This window comes from Protopterus annectens, chromosome 6.part0 (genome assembly GCF_019279795.1).
Source record: "Protopterus annectens isolate FY-2018-M chromosome 6.part0, PAN1.0, whole genome shotgun sequence".
Classification (NCBI taxonomy): domain Eukaryota; kingdom Metazoa; phylum Chordata; order Ceratodontiformes; family Protopteridae; genus Protopterus; species Protopterus annectens.
The window spans coordinates 243,889,285-243,912,295 of NC_056737.1; the positions used below are offsets into that span (position 1 = coordinate 243,889,285).

Here is a 23,011-nt window from a genome sequence, read left to right on the forward strand (position 1 = left end):
CTAACATACAAAGCTATGTCAAACCCAGAGCTGTTGGACATGCTCCACTTAAAGAAATCCCAATCCCTCAGAGCTAGACACTCTAGGGACCTTAACCTTGTCACCACAATAAACAGAACATGCCGGAGGGATAGATTCCTGTCCCAGAAACTTCCCATACTCTGGAATAAACTACCTATCTATATCAAACACAGCTCCTCATTAGCACTCCAAGAGAAATCTTGATGATTGGATGGGAAATAGGAAATTCACCCCAAGGATCACCTCTGTGACTCTGCTCGACAGTGGCATAGGAAAATAATTTTCTTGGGTGGCAAAAGCCAAGGTACCTTTTTGGCTGGGCTTGTAAAGGCCCCAGGGCTGATAGCCTAGTACCTACCTATGAACCATCAATTTGGCAATTCAAGGGAACTGGGTTTTTCCCCAAGGGGATGACTACTTTTTGGCATTGGGCTTAAGGCCATAGTTCTGACAACAGTCGTTGGTCTCACTGGGGCCTTTCTGTAGGATGTCAACATCACTTGGGGGGGGTTAATAGCTCCCAACTTGCAATAGTCTGCAAACTTTGTCAGCCAGAGTCCCTTTGTGTTGGCCAGGACTTCAGAGAAGTAGATACCAAACAGGAGAGGACCCAGGACCGAACCCTGTGGGACTCCACTCATGACTGGTCGACAGTCTGACTTGGAGTCAGCTACTTTCACTCTGTAGGTTCCATCTGTGAGCTAGTTTGCAACCCACCTAGTGATATAGGGGTTGATGCCTAGCTTATTGAGTTTTCCTATGATTCCTGAGTGGGGAATGGTATCAAAGGCCTTGGCCAGATCAAGGTAGGCTGTATGAACCACCTTGCCTTCATCCACAGCTCTGGTGACTTGACTCGAAGTCGACCAAGGGCATGATCTACCCTTCGAAAAAACAAACTGTGTAGGATCCAGAGTTTGGAGATTTCCTATATCTTTGTTTATTAGGTCCATGATGATGCATTCCATAACTTTGCATATCAAACTCGTCAGGCTAATGGGGCGATGGTTCCTGGGGTCTGTAGTTGCTTCTCTCTTGTGGAGAGGAATGACTGTAGCAGTGTGCCATTTGGTAGGGACAAAGCCTGAGGTGAGGCTGTGATTGAACAGGACACACAGGTGAGCTGCCAGTTCACTCTTCTAGCTCATGTAGAACACAGCTGGGGATACTGTCAAGTCCTACAGAATCTGTATTCTTGGCCTTGGACACCGCTGTTCTAACCTGTGCAGCAGTAATACTGGGTGCCTAGCAATCTACTGGTATGATTGGTCCTTTGGGGGGGGGGGGGTAAAGTTGGCACTGAATGTCGGCCAGTATATTGGTAATATCTGCTGACTTGTTATAGGAGGTACCATTCTGCAGTAGCTCAGAGCAAATGTGGGTATTGCCATGGAGATTCTTTACATAACTATAGAAAGCCTTGTGGTTGTCTTTACTATCTGCTGCAATTCTGTTTTCATAGCTAGCCTTAGAGGATTTGATGAGGGATCTCAACCTTTTGTTGAAGCTGATAAGGGAGTTTTTTTCAGTTTTGGGACTTCACCTTATTCCACATCAGTTTCCTCCTCCTGTTGTAGAGTTTATGGCAGGGGACCACCAGATTGGCTTTTTTTTTTTTTTTTTTTTTTGAGGAGAGCATCTTGCTTCTATTGGGTATGGCGAGATCTATGCATTTGTGTAAGTGTTCTTACAGTGCACTGGTGTATGATTCGGCGGTCATGCAACTATTCTCCATTTGCACGGGTGCCGTGAAGTTAGCCACCTCTGTTTTTAGGAGCCCAAAGTTAGCTTTGGAGAAGCTTTTCATGGTGGTTGCCTTTGTAGGCTGGGTGGGTGAGAGGGATGCAGATTTCCAAGGTGATTAGTTTGTGGTCGGATCTAACCAGGGAGGAGTTGACTACTGGTGTTTAGCAATGATCGCCCATGTTAGTAATGACCATGTCAAGGATGTTGCTTACCTCTAGTGGGGTAAGAATGAGCTGGTCCAGGGCATTGGAATTAATAAATTCTAGAAAGCGCTGGGCGAGTGTATTTGTACACGAGTTAATGGAGGGGTAGTTGAAGTCGCCCAGTATGAGTGTGTTAGCTGGACCCCAATATTCTACAGGGTGCTTAGGAATATGGAGTGCGAGTCTTGGGACATGGTTGGGGACCTATACCAGGCTACAATCTGAATTGCTGTCTTACCCAGTGTTAGCTGTACCTGAAGTATTTCAGATGTGTTATGTTGGGCTACCAGTCTGGAGGTGTGCTCATCCTTTATGAATATGGAAACCACCACCTTTGGAGCTTCGGTTCAAGTTCTGGGGCCGAAAGGTGTTGAATGAGTTGCAGCCTGGTAGTGCAAGGGTGTTTTCTGCTGGCTTTAAACCGGTCTGTTACAGCACAAAAGTCTATGTTCTCCATTTTAAGGAGTGCTTTGAGTGAGTGCATTTTGAGATTTACACTTCTAGCATCGAGTAGCATGACCCCCAAATTGCATTTGTAGCCGTTATGGTGGTGGTCTTTGGAACGCCACCTAAAAAAAAGTCACTATAGGGGTGGCAAGAGCCTTGGCCAGTATCCAGAAGCCCAGGAGTAACAGATGCAGGCCATCTCTGGCAAAGCACTGAGGTCCGTCAATCATGTCATCCCAGGTAGACAGATACTGGATCCCCTTAGAATGACACCAGAAACTTAGCCAGTTGTTGAAGTCCGTCATTTTCTGCTTGTACTGTGGCATCATTCTGGGTGATGCTAGCATGCTGCTCAGGGCTAGGGTCATACCCGCCTGGGCTACATAATCATAGAGCTCCTCCATGTCTCTAGTCCAGGGATGTACGTCTTAGGTCATTCACAACCACATGTACAATGACAGTCATATTTGTACCTGTTGTTGAGGGGCCCGAGTGCGTGCATGTGGCATATCCTGGCGCCTGACGGGCAGCTGTTATTCAACCTGAGTGGGACATCAGTGTGCTTCACTATCGAGTCACCTTTGACCAGTGTGTGTGTTGGGCATGTTGTTTTGCCTCAGGGACTTTGGTTGAGTGGCACACTGTTTAGGAGACTTGTGCGTCTCGTGATTAGTCTTGTGTTGTGGTGGTAGTGTGCGTTTCTGCCTTGGAGGTCTCTGCTGTTTGGGTAGATTTTTATTGAGAGACTCAGAGAAGGTGGGTGTGTGGTTTGTGCTTTTATGTGAAGACAGTGCTAGTGTGTGTTCTGGAGGGCTACGTGTTCCATGTGGTGTGGTGCAAGTGTTGACCTTCTCCTCTTGACCAGGTATTCCGGTCTTGGCTGGAGAGTGTGTGGCTTCCAATTCAGATATGTAAGTGCATCTCTCGCAAGTCTGAGTGTTGGGAGGTAAGAGGGCAGGGATGTCAGTGTACATGAGGCTTTTGCTACATTGCCTCAGGATGCCCAAGTTCACCAAGTTAATAGGAGAAAGTACAGGGAAGTGATCTTTAGACATGTCTGGAGGGGTGTGCATTAATAATAAATACTGGAGCGGTTTCCTTGTAGAACAGCTAGTGCTGGTAGCACTTGTGTGCTACAACTGCTACAAAAAGTCTGACAGAATGCTAAACTAATAAGCTAGTAAAAGTGCAGGAATGGAGAGAACTAGCAGATCTAAGGGAAAAAAAATAAGAGCAGACTTAGGCACTGCTCAGAAGCTTACAAACAGTCCTGGATACAGCAAATCTGTACCTGGACTAGACTAGTTACAGGAAAGACAGGAAAACTAGCACAAACGCAGGCTTTTAAACCAGAAAGTTGAAAGATGAAAAAAATGCCCAAACGGCCAATAAACTACAATTTATGGGCCAGAAGCCACTCCTCTTGTGGTAGATAAGCTACCTAGTGCTTACCACTTCCACTGATAAGCTGGAAGGCTTCCCTCCAACACAAAGTCTTGGGGGGGTTCAGAAGCTTACCAACAGTCCTGGATACTGCAAATCTGTATCTGGACTAGACTAGTTACAGGAAAGATGGGAAATAAGTGCAAACAAGCATTCAGACAGCAGCTGCTACTGTGAGCTTCACAGCAATTTGCAGTCTGAAGATGTAAAATTAGGGGTGGAAACCCAAGAGTGAAAAAAATACTGGACTTATGTTTAACTTATTTCACTACAGATTGAGAAATTCCTTTTTGAAATAATGCTGAATACGATTAGGAAAAACAGTGTTTGCACCTTCCCAATTTGTGGAAGGGAAATAAATGGAAATGAAAAAATGGAATCACACTGAAGGATTTCTAAGCATTTAAACATTATGCAATGTTAATGGCTAAGAACTCACGGTAAGGTTAACTGCACCACAGGGGGGAGTTTTCAGACCTTCTGCCATAATCACATTTTCCTCTTTTTGATGACCTATACAACATTTACGAAGGACAAAAAAAACAGACTAGGATCTCCAATGGGTATACTTATCCACTCAACTGCAAAGTAAGAGGTACAAATCAAGTGGTGTACAACCCTACGCTGATCTGAGAACTCAGGTCCCTGCGGACAATTTCATTTATCATTTGTTTATGGGAAAAGTCTGACTTGGAATGAAGCCAATTTTCAGAGGAGACCCAGGGAGAAATGCTCAGACTCGTCTTTGTAATGTGGGAGGAAACCGGAGCACCCAGAGGAAACCCACATGAACACAGGGAGGACATGCAGACGCCGCACACTAGACACACCAGCAGATAATTGAACCAGAAAACCTCTTGCTGTGAGGTCACAATGCAACCACTGCGCCACTTCGCTGTGAGATCTGAAATACTTTGTGTCCATATGTCCATGTACCTCAGATTCTGTTGGGCAGAGGTCATATGCCTGACATATGGCATGTAGAGAGGGCTTTGGTATACTGGCCAGATGAATGGTTATCCTTGGCAGAATTATCCTTCAGGTTATCACTACTATCAGTTATTGAAGGACATTTCTGGAGTAAGGTTATCTAAACCACAGGATGGGATTTTCCTTCAACAAAACATCTGCATACAAGAAGGGGTAAACAAACCATGGCACCAACCTAGCCAGATGCAGTGGACTCACTAGTATGAAAGGGCCTCCGTAGGTTTGGAGCTACTCTTCTCTATACTAGAATGCTAATGTCTGCATTATTTATAAAATAAATTAAACGGACTAAGCCACCAAGAACTTTTCAGTCAATATACTCTTGTAAAGGCAAACAGTGAACATATGTAAGCATCCCTAGCAGGTTACAAATAAAGTTGAAAATAAACTAACAGGATGTACAGAAACAACTCTTCTACTGCACAATTTAAACTGTTGACCAGCTAATCCCACTAGGCCAATGGTCTCTTTCAGGGAAAGCCTGATATGGTAATTCAACAGATCTCGCAAAAGCTTACAGAAAAAGCTTACATTACTCAATAGGCACTCACATTAGTACTTAAATCCAACACACGTGTGGAGACCACTTCCTGCGACAGCTGCATACATTCAGAACACATTTAAAAATTATTTAAAATTTACTGCATGTTTACTTTGTGAGCTCAAGCCCTTTTTCAGGGGAAACTCAAGGAATATGCAACAAACTAGTTCTACTCAGTATTACTACATATGACACATGAAATACGAAGTATTTACAACACACTTGTTTGACAACACGAGTACAAATACTACATACACACAAAGAAATTCAACTTTAAATATCCTTAAAAGAAGGTATTCCTCAGAGTACACACTGATTATGTAAGTTGACAGAAAAACAAAGAAATAGGTCTCAAATGTATCACAGGATCTCTGCGATGACTATCATTCTACTACTTAAAACAGATTACAAAATAGGTAAACCTTTAATTTATGCATTCAGCAAATGCCCCTTGAGCCTGCCTCCCATGCAAGCTTCAACTTAACATTATGCTCCAAGTGAAAATCTTCAGGTGGGTTCACTGAACTGTATTAAATACTATAGGGGGATTATATGCAAGTAAAATCATTACAAGTAATTTGTCAAAGGTTTGTTTCATTAACAAAAAGCATGCATGCTCTCCATCTTCACAAATGCATTCCTATTAACTTTGATGCCTGCTTACCTTTTACAGAAGGGTAAAGCTAGCAGTCATACTAACAGCTGTGGAAAAGGCCAATTACGTAAACAGTAGTAGCTCAACAAAACTTTAGCAAAAAGAGGTAAATGAAATTCAGGGTTTGTCCTGTTCTTAGAATGTTACAACTCAACCTCCGTTACTATTAAATATAGTTAAGGACTGCAGCGACAAACCCTCCAAGCTGGCGTGTGTATGTATATATAGGGGTCGCCCCCAAAAAATCATCTGCCACGAAACAAAGCCAGAGGCAATACCAGACCTATAAAATTACATGCTTGTCAACTACTGACCAGGGATGCTGATGCTGGTATTAAGCAAAGATACTTACTGGGATGAAACCTCACTCTGCTGTTCATTGCCGCTGGACTAACAACCAAAAAAAGTGCAGTTTTGTGTTCACTGCTCTCCTTCCAAAAATCTTTATTATAAATTAATGCCAATGCTTGGTTTAGTGAAGGAGTGCCAAAATAATGCCAAAGCCTTGAGGTATGGCATTAATGAATGTGGAAAACTAGTGGACAACTTCAAGGCTGGTATGTATCGCATGGTAATGGTGCTGCCTTCAAAATGTCCTGCTCTCTTTCATCCTTTGGAATTAATCTCTTAACCCCATCATTAATGGCACAAGAAGATTCAACAAAACCAGAAATGGCGTCTTAAAGACTCATTTGTGCATAAAGTGTGAAGAGCTGTGCAATGTTGTGTGGAGTGTGCATGAACCAACAGTCAAGATCTCCCCAAGACTTAATGCAGTCAGTTTTCCCAACAAACCAATTACTATCAGTGACTTGCAAATTAGTCTGCCAGAAGTACCCAGCTCATGTCAAATCATCCAAAATAAAATCAAGGAAAGTACAGCTGTATAGCAACTTGTACATATCTGAGCACATTCAATGTTGCAAGTGCGCTAAATCATGGATGTTAGGCCAGACATGGAGTCTTCTGCATCAGAAGTCCCATGAGACAGCACTAATGCAACAGTGAATAATATTAACATCCTGCACTAGCACTACTGTAACAGTAAAAATCTTGCACTATCAACGCAGCAGTGAACAATATGAAGAATGTCTTGTATCGCTTCTGCAACAGTGAACAAAATGAAACTTCTTGCACTAGCATTACTGCAACAGTGAACAAACAAACAAAAAGACCCAAAGTTCAATTCTTGGACTGACATTGTTCTGTGTTCACAAGCATTACTAGAGAAGTTTCATTATTTACATGCAACCCGTGGGTAAGGTAAACCTATTACAAAACAAGAAAAACTCAAATGGGTAAAAGCACTCTAGAAAGACTGCAATCAACTTAATCCCTGGCCATAGTCAAGCCTTGCTACAAAAAGTTGGAAAAAATCATGTTATTTGGAACACAGGCCAATAGCTCACCAAGTTTACCAGTGTGCAATGGGTTGCACAGAAAGGAAGTACATACATTAAAAAATGAAGCCTTTATAACCTTGTACATATCCTATAAAAAGGAGGAATTAACAAGTGAGAAATTTCTTTATCTGCAGACACCCAATATATTACAGGCAAGTGTCAACACGCCATAGCTTGACAGCTGGTAAACTCTACTCCAAACTTCATAAGAATACTTCAGAGTTTAAGAACCTGTGAAAAGCTACACATACATACGACTGCTAATTTTAAGATCATTAGAAAACAGATGCAAGAGCGATCAGCCTAATTTATAAACATAGCCCCTCTCATAACTTACAAGAATGGCCATCACTCTGAGGAAATGCGTACAGTCACATGGTTTATTCTAAGGGATAGTATGAGAATATTAAAAAAAAAAAAATTCCTAACTGTCCCCAGGATTTCTTCATGAAAATAAGAATTCCATGTGCCTACCACTGATAGCAGTGGAACAATCTTTTACACACTGCAAAGTTAGAACTATACCACAAAGTCAAGGTCATGACCACTTCCACGCTGTGCTGTCCTCCCAATCATTTTCAGCCTATGGACAGAGGATAGAAACAGCTCCAGTCTAAGAAGGCACAACTAGTGACAGTCCGGTAGTGCAACCAAAAGACACAGATGGGTCCAATTTCTGCAGAACTCCCATGTACAACAGGCTCTGAGAAAACTAGCCTACACAGCCTTCTTGTGTTGTCAGGTAACAGAACATTAAGCGGTCAGATTTCTATACCATTACAACTTGCATATCATTCTGGGGTGGTCTGCAAAGACTAGGTTAGCAAATTTTCCACATCTGACCTCAGAATTAATTTCTACTTCACTCCAGAGGTGCCATTCCCACAATGTAGAATGTAACCTTATGGGCAGGGAGCCAGTACCACATACAGAACTTCGGAAAAACGTGTACGGTACTGGAAAGGCATTCAACATAATAGAAAATGCTACAAACAAATTAATCAACTTGGCCCCAAATTGAAGAGAATGGTATTACACCAACACTGAAAGTGAATGTGAAAAACCTATGCATCCTTGGGAACCAGAAAGGGACTTGGGCTGTAGTCGAATATAAAATGTTCCATCTAGTCTAAAAGCTCTGCATGAAGCCCTAATATTTAAAAGGGAGGCTTTTCACTGATGTGTCCACAAGCCACCAAGAGCAGTAGTTACTATTATTGTTTACAGAGGAGATCCTGGCCCATCTCTCATTTCCTACTTATGGTTCTACAGCAACTCAGTGTTGGTGAGCCCTGTCCTATTCTAGGGGGTGGAAACTCAATAAGCAAAGTTCACTGCGCAACTTTACTTCCTTTACAACTAGATATAAATTATCTTTCTTTCAAAGGTCATCACGACCTTAGGCCACACTACAGAAGGTACAGGACCACAACACTTGTAAAGTGGCTTGCTTGAAAATCCTGCCTAAAACCATTTCAGCTGATGTCACCAAAGCACAGGGTACAGACATTACAACAAAAAAGTATGCATAATCTGTAAACACTGGAGCACTCCATATTTTATTATGACAACTCCAGCAAATAAAATAACATACATATAGAGCATACATAGAAAATTATAATCTTGCATAAATATGTTCCTACTAAAGTCCAATCACCTGGCAGAACATGTGAACAGCAAAACTCCACTCAAAAGCAGGATGGTGGTATAACAATTGTTGGTAAGATATATTGTTCCTTCCATGTCCATATGTGGGTCTTTTAAACAAGTTTCAAGTAAACAGCAAATCAAAACAAAATGCATTTTATACACAAAGGAGCAAATTTCAGAAGCTGGCCTGCTGGTACATACTTGAAAGCAGTCTTCCATCATCTCAGTTTCATTGAATGTTGCTGGGCTGCCTATGTAAAGAAGGAAAAGGCAGAAGTCACAAAAGAAATCAGAGCTGCATAAAACATTTTATTCTTTGAATATATTTATCTGCTTTCCTTATATTCACGATTTTGAAAGATGTAAAACCCAGAAACCTTTAATAGGTTAACATTTTGTTTTGTAAGCCACCTTGTGAACTATCCAACATCAACGAAGTAACAGCAGTACTCCACACCACTCCTTCACAGGTTAGCAACAATATCCTGCTAGCTGAACTGGGAGGCTAAACTCTTACCCATGATCAACAGAATAATCATATGCTCACACAATGTTCATGATTTGTACACATGCACTTTCAAAATGTAAAGGAAAAATCTTTACTAAAAAGATAACAGAACTGAGATATTAACTTTTATGTAAAAAATTAAAATGATTGCTGTAACACAGCTAGTTCCTCCTCAATAACTTCCTTCGTTCAACGTATTACTCACAGCATCCACTTCCAATACTGAATCCATCTACTATTCCAGCAAGATGACCAAATGAAGAGGAATAAATTACATTATTACTGCTACCAGAGAACCCTTTTCGTTCAGTGAATAATGAACTGAGGTAATAAGAATGAAATGATCCAACAATCAGGAAAAAATAACTAACTATAGCATCTTCAATGGGAAGATATTTACTTTAAGAGTTAAAAGATGCTAGATGTTTTTAAAGCCATTTGGATTAGTAAATTGCTGAGTAGTGCATGTCTGACAAAATACAGGAATGGAGAGAACTTGATAAAAGTACAACTGGTTATTAGCAATAGGACAGCTTTTACTGAATTACTGCATCTGAGTCATAGTTTGCAAACACTTTACTTGTGCTACAGATTAAAATCCAATAAGTACTTTTAACTCGTTGCTTCCACTGGAGGTTTGGAAAGGTGCCTTCTAATCTGCAGTCATGCAACTCTAAACCTTTTATAGGTTTGTTACTAGGCATGCAGTCCAAGAGAACAGAGCCCTGCCCAGTTCCCCCACAGCACCATCTAGGTGAGAAACTTCCTCAAAGTCACTGTGCAATCAAATGGAGGCTGTGGGAATCAAAATTTGGACTACAAGCAACTACATTTTTATCAGTGTGGTAGTTCCCAATGTACACTTCCCAAGGACATGATTATGCATTTTTTGGTATAAAGTTTCAATCCATGATTTTGGCACCAGTCATTTATATCTAAAATATTAAAATATAAAATTCTTTACCCAAGAGGATTAAAGCGAATCCCACAAAAAGCTATTTTATGCCTACACAATAGGGCACGAGAAAGACTTTTGGACAACTGCAAATCTGAATACTTGAAAGTGGAAAACCCAAGATTAGGTTTAAACTATAATTACTAAAAAAAACTGTAAAAACAGTAGTAATCTCCTTAAAAGGCTAAATTACTCAAGGACACTACTAGTAAGGCATAACCATGAAGAACCCTAGCTATACCAACCAAGTTTTAGCAAACTAGGGAAGCACATCTTTTATATTTACAGAAGCCTGACTTGGAATAATGGTGTGATAATATTACTATATATGCTTTCCAATTTAAGTACTATAACTTTTTTTAATTTTCACCCTTACCAATTTCCCTGAATTCAGTTTTTCGAAAGGATAGGGTTTTCTGAATGTTTATCACCACACAGCAATTTACTCACATTAATTCATTAGAAAATAAATGAATACTGTGAAGCGTCTCATACAATCAGTGAACATGCTGTGCAGTGTTCTACAGAAAAGGTGTTTTCAAAAAAAAAAAAAAAAAAGCTAACATCTGCACTGGGAAATATTCAGACAAACATACTACCTATCTTCACAAGCATTTTAATGTCGACAGATTCCACAGTTAACATGTGGAAAGGAAAGAACAATGTTAAAGATAATTACAAAAAAGTAGAAAATCTTGCAAAATGCTCTGAGAAGAGGTATTATTGCTGGGTAAAAATCAAACTGGACTGCAAATGTACAGTCCTGTAAAGAAAGATGCTGCAAAGAATGTGTTGGTACTTGTACTATGTGGCTGTGGACAACCTTTGTAATGCTTGGTTTCTCTCTAATGGACAAGGATTCCAAAAGCCTGAGCATATATAAAATGGTTAGGGGGCATATGGTAGAGCTAACAAAGTTGAGCATTGCTTGTGCAAGTCAATAAATCAAATCAATGCCTTTATAAACCTATTTAAACATTCTGATGGATTACTTCCTAAAATGAGGGAAATAAAAAAAAAAAAAAAAAAAAAAAGACTAAAAGTTCACACCAGAGAATATTTAAAATAGAGATCAAAGCCTTAACAGCAGAGTTTTGTGCCCTGGGCAACATGTTTGGTACCATCTGGCTGTCTATAAGCAAACAATAGCAATTACAAAGTGATTTTTCAATGCTTTTTAATCTTACCTTTGCACTATGGCATGCAGTGCATAAACTGCCAAGCAGCACCTTTACCAGTCATGGAGCACTTCTTGTATTTCAACAAGAACTATTAAAAATATGATTTCCACACACAGATGTCACAGAGACAAAGCAGCAAACTTTACCTTAGTGGCACTATAGGGAAAAACTTTTACTTCAATGGGTGCACCACCACACATGCATGAAGATGCGCCATTAAAATCTATGGAAACACATTGCCCCAAAGTAACACCAAAACAGTAACTGGTAAATTTAAAGTTTGATTTTTTTTTTTATTATTAAAACATGGCCCAAATACATAACTATACACAAGTGTAAAAATGTACTGTGGCACTTACGCAATCAAATGCACTGTATATCCCAACATCGGAAGATCACTTAAATGGCAACTTAACTGCCAGACTATTTTAACATTAGCAGTAAGTTATTACAAGCAACCAAATAAAGTTGTTTTGCCATGATTTATACTGTACCATATCATCGGATGAGTTAAATGCAACAATGCATTTTGCAGAAGTGTATCATACTTATTTGGGCCATTTTTTGTTTTTAATAAAAAAGCTTCATAAACTTTGGTAAAACCACAGCCCAAAGAAATTTAGAGCTTCCCTGTGTGAAGTCATATAAGGTGACTGCCTAGAGACTTTAATGCATGCCTTGTTGCATGTGCAACTTGAGAAGCATCCCTAGACTTCAGTGGATGCATTTTCCCCTCAGTTGACATTAGTGTCATCAGCACAGGGAAATCCAGTTTTGTTTTACTTGTAATACAAAACATGAAACCATTCACCAATATAACAAAGTTGCAGATCAACACTTGACAAACTACATACTGTAATGTAACAAGTCACAAAACAATGATAACAAGGTTCACTGGCAGGAATGTATGTGTGAATATACAGCCCAGGGCGAATGGACAAAGTTACGCATTTACCTACAGGGTGCACAGCCATCTCTTCCTACACAAGGACTGGGGGAGGGGCAAAGCTCAGCACCAAGACAGGATCCTCAAACCACTGCTGACAAAATGGGCGCCAACTTACAGTACTCCACCACTGAAATACCATTTGTGATGTAACAGCATTCACCACCCCAAATACCACTTGAGAAACAGGGCTGTGCCCATATTCTCAAATTAAATTCACTACCACCCATAGCATCTAAAGATCTCAACACCAACATCCCAAAGAGCATTATGCTCTTAAATATGACAGCTACTGGCGACCTCTCCACATACCTCCAAGTTGGGCTTTTAATGTAACTTTATTGCTGCTCATGTTTGCCAAACCAGAACACACACTGGTAACACATCAGACGAATGTTATCAATTCAAGGCTTGTCTACTTCACACCAATCTACAACGATTTTACTTTCCACCATATGAGGTTCTAGCTCTTCTTGCTTAGTAGTTGGACTGGAGTTGAGGTGACTCGAACTAGATGTGCCCAGAGTAGCCTATCGACTCAACTTAAAACCTGCATTATAAAAAACAAAGCCACTAGCAAAGGGTCACTAAATGAACACCACCTACATTGCCGATGCAACTGGCATGGGGTAAAAAAAGACCAAGATGTTGTCTGGGCACAGAAGTTAACCAGTACGCATATACCACACATGCTGCAGTGTACACTTTTTGGAATAATTCTGTGCCATGCGATATGCTATAGTTTAAACTTCAAAAACAGCCGAGGCAAATTTTCTTACTTTGATTTGAATTTACAAATCTTTATATCACTTTTTCCAAGAATGCCAGGTTGGCTAAATGGGCTTTTTACTTAAAAGTATTTTCAGTATTGAAAAGACACACCATCCAGAAATGTACAGGGATACATTCTTGAAGCTGGTAGATACAATTCTAAAATTCCTGGCTACTCCACTGCAATGAGCTCTACAAACGTATATTATAGCTGAAAAATGTTAATATCCCTTAAAAGCACAGCAAGAGCAGAACTAGTTTGCTAACAAGTCTCTAAAGACTACATTTCTGCCTTAAACAGAATCAGCATTCCCTAGATTCTTTTAAAATTATATAAAAGACTTAAGAAATTGGGAAGACAGTAAAGGGAAAATCCTCTGAATCTTTTTCTATTTATCTATACAATCATGACAGTTTCCTCTTTCTCAATTCAGTAATTAAAAAAGAAAAAAATAATACACACAAGTATGGTCATCGTTCTCCATTTTCCATGCAGTGAAATGTGTTTTCATGAAACGTGAAGTTCAAAAATCCACTGATATTACAACACTGAATCTTCAGACACAAAAAGCAGATGTTTTATGCTGATTCAGCACTGTGGCCTGTCCTATGAAATCTCTATATGGTTCAAGGGCACAATTCAGATTCACTTACAAAAATATTAATTCTAACCAATAAAACAAAACTCACTCTTTTGGACCTATAGACAAGAACATAAGCAACTTAGATGAGGTGCATTTGAAAAGCCACTAGAATTCCCAACTTTCTGAACTGCTGATCATACCATAAATGCTACGCAAGAGGTGCAACAGTTTGCACACTTTACCTTGATTGCAATCTCCTCCTAAGGTTGGGAAATCTATCCCAAAACTGAGACAATGTTTGGATTTATACAGTGATGAGTGGAATTCTCTACAAATACTGAAGTGGTGGCAAATTCATTAGGGACTGCATTAAACTACATACTAATAAAACTAAAACGTTTGAAGGCCTATTTAAAACAAAAACCCTTCTCAAGCAGTAATGCAGACTTCCTTGAGGAGGCCTTAGTATAATACTACATACACTTTGGAAGTCCTGGGAACTAAAGATCATACACAGCACAGACTGATACATGTATACAGTTTCTATACAAGTAACCTGTAATTTCAAGCAGATAAGCATCCTATAGTACCTGCGCATGGCTTCAGACTACCAAGCTACCACAAACAAGTAAAACATGGGACAGTTGCACATCTGCAAATCATACGGGAAGGAAAGACTTACAAAATACAAATTTCAATGGCTGGTAGGCTTCAGTAACCCAAGAAACTGAGCCACCTAACAGCGTCTAAGTTTATTTCACCTATGAAAGGTGCAAAATCTACTCCCCCCCGCAACATAACGTTATGAATTTAATGGCAGGGGTATGACACTAGTTACTTGGAAGAAACTTCACATGCTAAAATATGCAAATTAATGACCAAAGGAATTAATAGCAACAGTACTAAATGTGCTTTACTTACAGTGCATGCAAATTATAAAACAAACTTCTTGGAATTTCGGCAGACCCTTTCATAAGTCAGGACATGGCATTTGCAAAGGTGGGTGTTTCACCTTGTAGTTTTACATCCTGTTTCAATACCTGTATTTACCTTTAAACTCTTATGAAACTAATCAGTCATGTCCACCTGCAAACTACAAAAAGAACTAAACTAAAAAAAATTGGGGGGGGATTTCATAAAAAAGGAAGCAAAATATACTAAAAAACAGACATGATCTCTTATTATCAAAGAAATGTGCCTGACTGCCATGTGTTTTTTTTGCACATAAGGAAAACCTGATTATTCCTGTATAAAAATGAAGTTTCAAATTGAACACGACAGCTCACAAACATTTCCAATTTCTACCTATATGTCTTTTTATCCTTTTAAATTACGACAGACTGAAACTAGCTGGCCAATTAAGGACGGATTTCTTCCCAAGACTGCCCCCATGACAAAGTTACACAGAATGCCTAACAGTGGTATTAACGAATTGCAGTATCCTACTTTGCCTTTCAGGCCTTCTGGTTTGTCAGTCAATTTTCACATCACAGTCTGGTTATGAACATCTATGCACCATCCAAGTTTACACCAAAGAAAGGAACAAAGTTAACAGGTGCTCATTCAAGGAGCTCAAGTCTTTTCAGTTATGGACATGCACAACAAAAAAAAAAAAAAAAAGCATTATATTAGCTGTGTGGCTGAAATCATGTACTGTAGTAACACAATGCTACTATATTCAATAAGAAGGTCCTTGACATTTTACTAGTTTAATTGGACAAGCAAAGCATGTGTACTTACCTCTTTGCAAAGATTACCTGGAATGACTGTCACTGCTTGGTGAGGTGCATTTCTCTGTTTTCACTACTCACATAACCGGCCTCTGACCCACTGTCTCCACATTGTATTCCAAAGACAACCCAGTGGTTTGGTCAGCCTTAGGTAGCTGCTTTTTCTGTGCAACATTGCTAGGAGTTGAGCCTAAAGTCCACTGTATAATTTGAGCAGAGATTGTGAACAAGTCCACAAACAGCCTGCTATTCTAAGGGATCCCCCTCAGTTGACAGACCTTCTAAAATGCCGAACGTCATATGGTAGAGACCACTTGACCGGCATTTCAGAAGGTTGAACAGTGTGAATGGAGATAGACATACATTGTGGAACTGGAAATTTGCTATTTTCCTCAATGTACTGCGATCTCGAAGCAGGCATATTTAATTCGCAGGGGCGTATGGGGTGCAGGGGGGGGGCTTCCCCCTGCCAAAAACACACAAAAAAGCATTGTTTTTATTTTTTTTATTTTTGCTTCGTCTTTCTGAAATGTCAGTCATATGGTCTCAGCTCTCGAAGGGGATCTGCTCTAAGACACCCAAGTGTTAACTGTGTAAATACAGTGAAAACTTACTCTGGAATATAGGTTCAGTCAGTCCTCTTCCTCTCTCTGGGACCTTGTGTCCAACACCTTAATGATAAACCGTTAAAACAGAATAAACTATACCACAGGTTCTTGAGACGTGGAAAGGAGTTATTCCACAATTAAACATAGGCTTCCCTTACAGGCACAGATGAACTGTAAAGAAATCTATGTTTTCATACCGCACTGAATGTCAGTTCAGACTATCCATAAATCTCAGCACTACAGTGCTAAAATTAACAGCCTCCCTGAACAAAACACTCTCTTACACTCTTCCTAAACACAAGAAAACTAATATCCAGGAAATAAATGTACTGTTCTTATTCTCTCTTCCTAAATACTTAACCTCAAATCTTCAGACCACAGTTCAATTTCTAACATCTGCTCATATCTAAAATACTCAAAAAAATTCAAATATTGGATTAAGCAACATGGATTCTACACATTTGGAACAACCGCTATAATCTACTGCCTTTCAACCAAATTACTAGGAACATGGAAAGCAGATCACTGATAAGTGCTATCTTTCAAAACAAAGTATTTGAAAACAATTGAGTTTCTACTGGACATTATCAAATGTTGCTTTGCTAAGGATGCATGCAAATGGATAAAAATCCGCTTACTTAATAGAACAGTATCCATCACTTATTTAACTGTGCTTGTTAACCAGTGGAATGAACTGGTCCAAAGACCAATAGAAATGCATAACCAGTTTTGCAAGAGAATTGCATAAGGACTATGTATACACATACACGCACTTGTCATTCATATGGGTGCACTCAGGCCAATAACACCAAAATACAGCTTGCATGTTTCGGCCTATTTAGTGACCTCATTAGCACAGCATAACTGGAGTGCTTGGCTGAAACATGCATGTCCACAGCTACTGGGGTTTAGCATTATTGGCCTGAATGTACCTACAAAGACTTAAAGTAAAAAGTCATAGGCATTTAGAAGCCATATAGCTGAAACACTGCATGTCCTTAAGGGGTCATTTGCATATATTCTGTGGGCCTCCATTACAGGAAGCCTAAGGTACTAACAGTGGAAACTATCTTAGCTAGGTTTTTCTTCCAGTTTTTAATGAATGGTTTGTGTGTGTAACCTTTTTGCCCATTTGTATGGATGATACCCACAAAAAAAGTCTTGATCTTCCACTATTCTGGTAAAAAAATACAACTGCAAAAAGAGTACAGTTGTGCAAGATAACTTGCCATAACAGAAGACATTCAGAAGATCACTGTTGCAGTAGCCTTAGCTATACAAGTTATATCCTAAGGATACAGCAGACAGCTTCCAAAGTTTAAGAGCACCCTCCACACTCCCAAACCATTAAGTCTCAACAATGCGGAAAATGAGCATTTTGGGTCCCAAGGTCTCAAATTTCATGCCAGAGACAGGGAGGCTAGAACCCTGAAAAGGGTCAATGTTAGGAAAAATAACATGTACACATTTTCATACTACACCCAAAACATACAAAAAAGGGTGGGTGGAGGGAGAGAGTGGCTACTGCTTCAGAGATAATTCGAACTATGAAAAATTTACTTACACAACTATATTAAGTTCCTCATTTGATCACTGCTGTAGTAGCCTTAGTTGTATGGGTAGATTACCACTTCTAATACTAACTGGGAAAAAGATGGGGAGAGTCCAGGTGCCCCTAGAGAATGCTTACAGCAAAGCCTGTTCCTGACCTGGAAAAGGAATTAAATTTGTAGTGCTTTTTTAAAGCCATGTACACAGAACCAAGCTGCTGCTTTTGGAATGGATCTAGAATCTACCCTTTTTCAAAAAGCCATACATAAAGCCAAATCCCTGGTAGAGCAAGACTTGATCCTGCCCGGAACTGCCTTACTGTGGTGGGTATAACAAAAGGAAACAGCATGAGACAACCAATTGGATAGTGTTTTAAGCACAGGGTGTCGTTTTTTTCTTACCCGCATAAGAAATGAGCAACTGATCAGAATTTTGGAAACATTTAGTTCTGTCAAGGTAATATCCAAGTTGTTTGTGGACATTGAGTATGGAGAATCCTCTCCTCCTCATTTTCAGTTTCTGGAAAGACCAGGAGATGGACGGCTTGGCTCAAAGTAAACTCGCACACAACTTCAGGCATAAAGGAATGCTCACTTCTTAATGTAATTCTATCTTTCTGGAAAATGTGAAGTTTGAACCAATACAACCGCTTGGCAACTCCATTACTGTTCTTGCAAAAGTTGTAGCAATCAGCAAGACTGCTGTTCATGTTAAGAATCTGAAATCAGCTAGATAAGCAGGTTCAAAACGGAGAAAGTTAATTTTTCCAAAACAAAATTAAGATTCCCCAAGGAGGAGCCAGGCGTTTTCTAGGATACTTTGCATCTGACACGCCTTTCAAAAATATTTTAACATTGGAATGCACTTCAATTTCTCCAAAACTTTTGGGTTTCTAATACCATGATGGGAATGGACCCCACTCCCAAGTCAGAGTACAATTAAAGTTCATGAAATTAGTATTGTTTCAATCTTTGACATCAGCCAAAAGTGATCTTCGCAGCACCCATAATGTGCCCAGTAATGACTCCTGCAATTCGTACAGGGTTACATGTACTGGTAACATCTAAATACAACTAAATTCTTTATAAAACCCCATTGCTCCTACTACTATTGGAACTGTCTGGGTATCTTTCTTCCACAGTGTTCTTGTTTCTGCCTGCAGATACTGATATTTTATGACCGTCTCTGTACAGAAAACACTGTAGTCACTGGGTGTGGCGATTTCAATGATCAATGCTACTTGTGTCTTTCCATGGACCACTATATCCAGTTTTCTAGCAATTATCTTTTGAACTGTTGGTAATGGATGATTCCATGTGATGTAAACTTCATCATTTTCTATGATGCTTTGTGGCTCATGTTTCCAGTGTTTCAGCCACTTCAATACCATAATGTTTGCAATGTCTGCACAATCCCCAGTGCAACAGTCTTACCACATTATTACGCCTTTCAGTATATAGTCCTGCAATTAGTATGTCACAACCAGCAACGAGGTGTGTGACAGTTTCCAATTTGGTTTAAACAAAGCCTACATTTGTCCATTTCTCCCACATGTTCAATGGACTTTGTAAACCAGTGCGTACGTAACCCACTATCTTGGGCAGCCAATATTAACCATTATCTCTTGGTTTAAATTCACCTCTCCTTAACCATTCCAGTGTTCGGTCCTGATCAACATGACGTTCTTCCAGAAGTTTTCTATACTTGCAACTATATTTATGCATTTTCCACATTTCTTGACTTCTCATCTGGTCCTTCACCTTATATTCTTTATTTTTTTTTTTGGCACATTCAGCTGCTTGATTTTTACCTACATCTGGTTTGATTTCCATTCCTGATTGACGCCAATATGCTTCTGCTAGATTAAGCAGATAAGTCATCTTAGATTTATTCTCATGTTTCAAAACTTTCACTACATTTGGGTCTTGTGCGGTCAAGCAGGTGTGTGGAGTCCCACAGTTGCAGATCTATACATGTAATCAATTTCAAGGAAACCCCATCCCTCCTTCGGAATGGGGAACATATAATCTTGGCATGCACTGTTTTTTTTTTTATAAATCATGTAGTGAGCATGAAGCATCCTTCTTTCTTCCTATCTAATCTATCCAACACATTTTGGGGCCAGTCAATCACTACAAAAGACAGGAAGAGCAAATTGGTTTATACCTTGGATTTTGTTCCTAGATGTCAACGTTGTTTTCAGGATTAATTATTTGCATTTGTTCATGTTTTATTGCTCCTTCAATTCCCAAATATTTATAAACTCCCTCTTGCTCAAGATTTTTCATTACATTCTTGGTCCAAACTAATGTTTTCCTGCTTTAAAAGGCTGCTTTTGCACATTTATCAAGACCAAATGACATTCTTACATCTGAAAAAGTTTCGACAACTTGCAGTTGTACTTTCAGTTCATCTAATGAGCTATACAGTTTTAAATCACCAACAAAGAAGATGAGAAGTCTTTACACTATTTTCTAGGAACCAAATTATAGCCATGGCCTAAGCTGTTAAGTAGACAGCTTAATGGGTTATGGGCGAGGCAGAACAGCAGCGGTGACGAAGTCACCCTGGAACACCTCCCTTTGAATTTTTATCCCTGGGATAATAATTTGTCCTTTACCATGGCTTAATTGCAAAGTGGTCTGCTACTGTTTCATGGTCACTAATGTAGTCCATCACTATAGGGTGTACCTTATACATTTTTAAGCACTCTTACCCATGAATGTGGGATACTATCAAATGCTTTTTTGTACTCAATCCATGTCATACTTAGCGTCTTCCCCTTTTTACAGTTCTCCACTATGACATTACTTAAATGATCATTTGTTCCACATGACTTTCTTTTATTGCCCTTGGAATGGGAGGACCCATGGACAGACATGATGAAATGGCTGACAAATGAACTTTAACATAGTAAGAAAGGTCAGACAATAACTTGTACAAATACTGCAGAACCACAGAAATACTGGCTTTATTTGATTGACAGTGTGCCCAACTGGGTAAGTGCCTATTTTCAGCACAGGCCAGTGGAGAAAAGATCAAAAGCATCACACAAACATTTTAACAATAAAATTTCAATCAAAAATAATTCAAAAACATCTACAATTTTAGTTATATCAAGTTAAACAATGTGAACACATACAACTTAAATGACGACTTAAATAAGTGACATTTTAGCCACTTATGTAGAAATTAAAGGAACTGTAATGTAAAGTGAGAAAAACAGGGTTCTGGCATATTTAGAAAGACTCGGGGGGACGGGACTGATTGATGTAATGGAGTGAAGGGAGAGTAAGGAGGTGTAAGACATGAATAGGTACTTGTTCATATTTAGGGATATAGTTTATCCTGGGGTTAAGAACAGAGCCACATAATGGCTATGATGTCTTTTGGAATGGTTTTAAAAGGACTGGACGAAGGGCTAGGCCTTCGTAACAAGGTGTCATAGGTTTGTGGACAGAGGTGAGTTTTTGGTAAATGGATCGGAATAGCAGATTGGGAACATGTGTAGAATGGTATTTAGTGCTGGACAAGCAGATGGATGCTGGATAATTCTGTAGGTGGAAAGAAGCTGTGTACATGTAAGCTGGAGTAGTTTAAACTTTTTAGTGCTGTACAGTGGTGTGTTTTTAAAGGGAATTTGTTGGAAATTTAGCCACTTTATACCATTGTTCAACTTTTGATTTTTGTGATGCCTGGAGATTAGTAAAGATGGGATCGCCGTAAAGTAGTAAGGGTAGGCAAGTATATCAAGTACAGTTTTAGTTGGGTTGGCAAGAAAGTTTTTGGTTCTATAAAGCATTGCTAGTTTGTACTGTGGTGGTGCTGTGGTAGCATTGTCGCCTCATAGCAAGACGTTGTCCCGTTCGATTCTCAGCTAGAGCGTCTTGTGTGTGGAAGCATACATGAATGGGGCGTGCCTTCTAACCCGGTACGTAAAAATCCACTACCAATCATTAGTGGACCGGAGTTCTGCTGTGGCGACCCCTAACCGGGAAAAGCCGAAAGACACGAACAAAAGCATTGCTAGTTTGATTTTTTTTTAATGCAATTTTATATATGCAGGTCGAATTTAAAATAATCCATCATCATCTCTAATAATTTGCTACGAGAAGTGACTTCAATGGTTGTATACGAGAGAGGATTTTTAATTTTGTTTTCATAAGACAGGGACTTAGCAAGAGAAAAAAGTCCTACTTCTGTTCTTGGCACCGACTAGAAAATCTTTCCCCATTTGGAATTCCTAGTAGCAGGATTTCTTGCCTCCTTTAATACCTGCTGCACATTCTTGGAAAATAGATTAAAGGCTATTAAAATGTTATCATCCAGGCAGGTAGTTTAAGTTCTAAACTAGGATGCATCAAACATCCTGTTCTGTGTGTGTGTGTCCAGTCTGTGAGGAAACTTGGGGTAATTGCCTGTGGCAATTTCCAAATAGGAGGAACTACTTTTGCCTTGGCCAGAAATACATCACCACAAGGATCTTTGGAGACTCCTGAAGCTTCAGAATAACCCTGGATATCAATGGAAATGGTAAAAGTATACAGGAGCACTCCTGCCCAAGGAAAAGAACACAAATTTTCCAAGCTGCCTTCCATGGAGTCCTGTTGCAGAATGTTGCAAACAGTTGTGAATGGAGAATCAGATCTTATCTGAAATGTTGCTTCACAACTGGATCATCTCGTGGGCATCAACCTTATTCAGTTTCCATTTGAGGGCCTGTCCTGGTTCTGTACAGCCTGTCAGTGAAAGCTCTTCTCTGAAGCCTTTGTCCGTACAGCAAGACTGTGCTGAACAGCTATATGCCAGACTACTATAGCTGGTTTGTGGAGCAGAAATCTGGACCCCCCCCCCCCATTTATATACCACATTACTGAGTGTTGTCTACAATTGTTCTAGGTCCAACAGATGACTAAGTTGAAAGCATTTATTACTGCCAACATCTTTAAATTTGTGTTTTGGTCTGTCTTTGTTCCAAAATCCCTTCATTTACTTCCACAGACATTGCTCCCCAAGCAAAGTCTGATGCATCTATAGTTGCAGACTGTGCTGGAGATGGAAAGAAATGCAAAAAGTAC

At 39.6% G+C, this 23,011-nt stretch overlaps 1 protein-coding gene across 1 annotated transcript in view; it reads right to left on the bottom strand.

Moving 5' to 3' along the window:
* The window catches only part of SPRED1 (sprouty related EVH1 domain containing 1), a 707,321-nt gene that overhangs the window by 138,251 nt on the left and 546,059 nt on the right, over positions 1 to 23,011 (bottom strand). The window contains exon 4 of the mRNA XM_044073988.1: positions 9,301 to 9,350. Coding sequence (XP_043929923.1) covers positions 9,301 to 9,350 — 50 coding nt within the window. The remainder of the gene's footprint in view (positions 1 to 9,300; positions 9,351 to 23,011) is intronic.